We start from the raw sequence: 4790 nt of genomic DNA, 5'->3' as shown, positions 1-4790 counted from the left end.
AGCGTGCCCGCCTGTGCGGCACGGCTGGACTCTGCCAATAAAGTGGACCTGGCCGGCGCCTGTCAGCCGCGGGGTCTTGCGCTCTGTGTTGACTGCGACGCTTGTGCCCCTGGGCAGGCCGGGCGGCACTGACTGGTACCAGCCTGTGGGCCCAAGGTGGGGGCGGGAAGTCAGCCCTGGGAGGGCGAGGACGTGGGAATGTGATTGAACCCTATTCACCTGACCCAGCTGTGGGCCTCCCTTTACGTTCCTGTCCAGCCCACCCTCTGGCCCCTACCCATTGACATAGGACCCCCTGATTCCTTTTGCGACAAGGGACAGTATTGGACGACCCCACGGGGTGGGCCTAGGATTCAAGGAACCAGCGCATTTTTCTCCAGTAGGGCACAAGGATGTGATGAGGTGATGCTGGTTGCCCTGATTCCTGCTCTCCCCGGATGGGAAGGTGGTGAGCTCAGGGCCGGGCAGAGGTTGGACACCCTGCTCAGACAGAATGACATAGGCTCCAGGAAGCCAGGACAGAAGGTTTTATGGAAAGGACTGCACAGAATCAGGGCCATACCCACCCCAGCCCACTCAGCTTGTCTCTCTGCTGGTCCTCTCCTCTTACTCCCCACTCTGAGGCGCACATCTGAAGCTCGCTGAGATGGGCTGAAAGACATTCTTCATCCCCTTTCCCCAAAAGAGGTAACAGTCTTCCACTCATTTCCCACCACTCCGTCAACAGATCTCAAAAAGTCCAATCTATTCTCCCTGCCCAGAAGGGGAACCTGCGGACTCAGGGACCACAGAGCCTTCCGTTGGCTAAAAGGGGGTATGAACGTTAGGACCTGGTGCTGAGCACCTCCTTGGTTCCTGGAAGTCCCAGACAGCCAGGGCACTTAGTGGTCTTGACCCCGAGGTAGCCTCCTTTTCTGCATCTCTTAAACACTTCTCAACCCTGATCCCTGACCTCAACCACTGCCTGCAAGACCTGCCCTTAACTGTGCCTGCTGCTTGGGACCCAGGACCTGGATTCCTAGCCTGTCGGGGTCCAGGGAACAAGATAGGGTAGGGTCAGTAGAGGGAGGGGTTTAGCCCAGAGATCTGAACATGGTGGGCAGAATCAGGTACTAGGTGGAAGCCCTTTGCCAGGGTGGGTCTGGGTTGGGAAGAGGGAGGGGAGAGAGAAATGGAGGTGAGAGGGGCAGGTCAGGGGGAGGGGTTATGGACTGAGGCCCAGAGTACCAATGAAGGGGGCTGGCCCTGGGGGCAGAAACCCTTGCACAGGTCCCAAAGTGTTTCCTGTGCCAGGAGGATGAAGACCTGGGCCCAGCGACCCCTCTCCTCAGCCTCACTAGCTGCATGGAGCCGGTAGACACAGGACAGGCCTGTAAGGAGCAGGTGTTCAAAGTCCCAAGGGCTAAGAGGAGGCCCCTTCCGCAGGTCTTGGAACTGCTGCAGCCGCTGCTCAGCACCCTGTAAGTCGCTGGGCACATGGTACTGCAGGAGGAGCCTGAGACGGCGGCCTGGACGTGTGGACGCTAGCTCCTCGTCCTGGATGTGCAGTTGCCCTGTGACATCCAGCTCCAGCCCAGCCCAGAGCAGCTGTAAGAGGAGCCATGTAAGGGGTGGGCCAGGGCCTGCAGAGCAGAGCAGGGAGCAAGTGGGCTGCGTGGGAGGGAGAGCAAAAGCAGGAGGTCGGACCCATGCTGGGCTGTCTTCCCACCCCCACAGACTCCCCTGAGGCATCCCCCTTCCCAACCCTAAACTTAGGGACTTCTGAACACTCCCACCCCCATGTCCCAGGCTGGGAGGAAAGACCTCAAACATCACTTCCAGGGCCTCTGGTTCCTGCAGGCCACCTCCCACGTTGGTGCTGTCCATGGGCTGCCCTGGGGCAGTAGAGAAGAGTGAGGCCCTTGCCATGCTCCACCACACCCTGATTCCCTCCCCCCAGCAGCTCTGCTCATGTGCCTTCCACACACCACAGTGCCAGCTTCCCAAATGTGGGCTGCTCCAGTCTCCCAGAAGTGCCTCTCAGACCCTAGGGATTTCTAGAGGTTCTAGCCACAAAAGGGCAGAAATACCCTCCCTTCTTCCCCACATGCATGCACATATATGTTGACATGCACCCTCCCAGGCACAGCTCTTGTGATCCCCAAAGCATCATCCATTATAGGCAAAGGCCCAGGACTCCTCCTCAACTTGCACAATGCCCTTGGTAAAGAGCTCTGGGCCAAATGGTCACAAGATTCTTCCCTTCCCATGTCCCCTCCCTTTAATATCTAGCAATAGTGTGACCAAAAATAATGCCAGTGACCCTCCCAGGAGGATAAAGACCTCTGTGAAGAGCTACTGCTTCCCTGCTCCTGCTCTGTACTGCATTGTGTGTGAGGTGGGGAGCTTCCTCCATCCTTCACCCCGGGTTGTTGCCTAGCGCTGCTAATGACCATTCAAAGCCCAGGGCAGCTCAAGGGACCATGCTTTGGACATCAGCTGAGAATAAGGAGCAGCATTAAGAGCACTCAGGGCTTGCTCTCTAGGCATCACCTGGACCTTTCAGTGGATGGGGTCTACACCATTATCCACTACAGCCCATCTGCCTGGTCCCTGCCATGCCCACAGTCCCTATGCCCTGCTAGGCCATCTAACTACCAGGTAGCAGCCAGCCTTGGCTCCTGTGCACCCACCCGGAGGCCCTGGTACCTGCATAGTAGTGGGTTGCAGTCATCTCAGGGAGAAGGAGACAAATGGCTACCATGGGACAAGCCAGGAGCTGCAGCGTCCCAGCCATGCTGCACCACATCCCGATTCTCTCTCCCCAGCAGCTCTGCTCCATGTGCCTTCAGCACAGCTCCAACTTTCCACTGCGGGCTGCTCCAGCGTTCCGTTCCGTTATGTGTCAGGCTTCAGTGTTGAGCAGGGAGGGGCTGGCTGTGGCAGTCACTCCCTGGGACTTTCCATCCCTTAGAAATGTGGAATCTTGGTTGTTGGCAGTAGGGACCTGGCTCCTTGTTCTTCAGGCCCTCAGACCTTTCCTGCCCAGATGGGCAGGATGCTTAGTGATAGGAAAGAGGTGTTTGGTAGCAAACAGCTTTAGCGTGGCCTGTGGTGTAAGAGAGTACATGCAGTAACACTATCTGTCCCTACCCTTAAAACACCCTGCAACTGTGGGAAGCCCCAGTGCCTAGCCTAGCCCACCCTAGCCAGCTAAGAGAATTGGCTGTGGCTTCCTGGGCATGGAGGGTGGGTGGGTGTGCAGGCAGGTCAGGTGGGAGCTGTGGACAAGTAGAGCAAAGCACTCATCCAGGCGCTCAGTCTTAGGCGGAATAGCCCTAGACCAGCCGGTATAGGGAATACGTCCCTTAGAGATGGATGAATCTGCAGCTCCTAAGGAATTTTTATTTTATTTATTTATTTTTCAATTTGACCAGAGGGAGAGAAACAAACGGGGAGGTCACGGTGCGCGAGCCGTAGCAGGCTGTGAGTCCAGCGCCTCAATCACCATGCCACCTGCTAGTCCCGAGTTTTTTGGTTTTGTCCCCCACCCCCAGCCTTGAGATCTCCTTTACTTGCTAACATTCTCTGCTCAGGTCCGAATCCAGATTTATTTAGCACAGCTGTGATGGCTGTCAGGCTTCAGTGAGCAGGAGACGAAGTTCAAGACTTGGGAAATGGGAACCAGCAGTTAGCGTAATGGCTATGTCGCTGGACTCCCACGTAGTCGACTGCGGTTCGTGTCCCGGACCCGGTGGCTTAAAACTCACGCTGGACGCGTGTGCGTACGTGCCCAAGATCCCGAGAGGAGAATGGAGGAGAAGGGATTGCGGCGTGACCATCCCCCCTGGGGGGTGATTTCTCGCTTTCTGTCTCTGTGTCTCTGTCTGTCTGGCGAGCGCACGCGCCCTACAGTGAAAATCTCTCCAAAAAAAAAAAAAGACTTGGGAAATGAGGGGAGGTTCTTCCTGGCTGTTGGCTCATGGAACCCTGTGGATGTCTGGGTGGGATGAGAGTGAATAGGGATTTCCCTGGTACTACCCAGGCCCCTGGATCCAGCAGCTGCTAATGGTCTGCTGTGACAGGGTACTTTCTCCAGCGGTTGTTGGGACCCTTCCAGTTCTCATTGGAATCCATGTCACACCCATCCTGAGCCCTGTGAGCTGTGAGAACTTTCAATCAATTCAGCTCCAGAATCCTTTGTAGAAAGACATTCAGGTCTCAGGCCAGGAAGTGGCATGAAGTTAGGGTGGCTGGATCCCACATGGCCAACTGAATAGTTCAAGTCCTGGACTTGGCAGCTTAATAAACATGCCTGATGTGTGGGCATGCATGCCCCAAATCCTGAGAGTACAGAGAAGGGATTATGGTGGGACTATCCCCCTGGAGGGGTGACTTCTCACTCAGTGTTTCTCTCTCTCTGGTGGGTGCATGTGCTCTGTAGCAAAAAGAAAAAAAAATCCAGGCCTACAGATCACTATGTCTGTTTACTCAGTGCCACTGAAGTAAGACGCCCTGGGCTGGCCGGGTGCCTAGTGGTTGGGGGAGTTAGATCCCACGTGGCCAACTACAGTTTGAATGCTGGCCTGAGTGGTTTGGAAACATGTTAGACATGTGTGCACCCCAAATCCCAACAGAATAGGGAAATGGAGAAGGGACTGCAGTGTTGCCATGCCCTACTACTGGAGGTGCTTTTTCCCCCCCCGTTTCTTTCAAGTGGATGTACTCTTTGGCAATTCAAAAGAAAACAGATTTTCCCTCTCTTTAAGGAAGCAGGGAAACACTTCTGCCTATTATAAGCACACAGGAAA

The 4790-nt window shown here is 55.5% G+C and overlaps 2 protein-coding genes across 2 annotated transcripts in view; one reads left to right on the top strand and one right to left on the bottom strand.

Moving 5' to 3' along the window:
* Positions 1-289, top strand: part of C1QTNF4 (C1q and TNF related 4) — a 6086-nt gene extending 5797 nt beyond the window's left edge. The window contains exons 4-5 of the mRNA XM_006157850.1: positions 118-156; positions 259-289. Coding sequence (XP_006157912.1) covers positions 118-156; positions 259-289 — 70 coding nt within the window. The remainder of the gene's footprint in view (positions 1-117; positions 157-258) is intronic.
* A 119-nt stretch (positions 290-408) lies between these two features.
* FAM180B (family with sequence similarity 180 member B) lies at positions 409-2835 on the bottom strand. Its single transcript, XM_027775439.1, has 2 exons — positions 2689-2835; positions 409-1874 (listed from the first exon to the last, which is right to left on the bottom strand). Exons 1-2 carry the CDS (start codon positions 2819-2821, stop codon positions 1192-1194), a joined length of 816 nt encoding a protein of 271 aa, XP_027631240.1. The 5' UTR covers positions 2822-2835; the 3' UTR covers positions 409-1191.
* Positions 2836-4790: the final 1955 nt, after the last annotated feature.

This window comes from Tupaia chinensis, unplaced genomic scaffold (genome assembly GCF_000334495.1).
Source record: "Tupaia chinensis unplaced genomic scaffold, TupChi_1.0 Scaffold000561_1, whole genome shotgun sequence".
NCBI lineage: Eukaryota > Metazoa > Chordata > Mammalia > Scandentia > Tupaiidae > Tupaia > Tupaia belangeri.
This window is presented reverse-complemented; position numbering and strand designations above follow the sequence as displayed.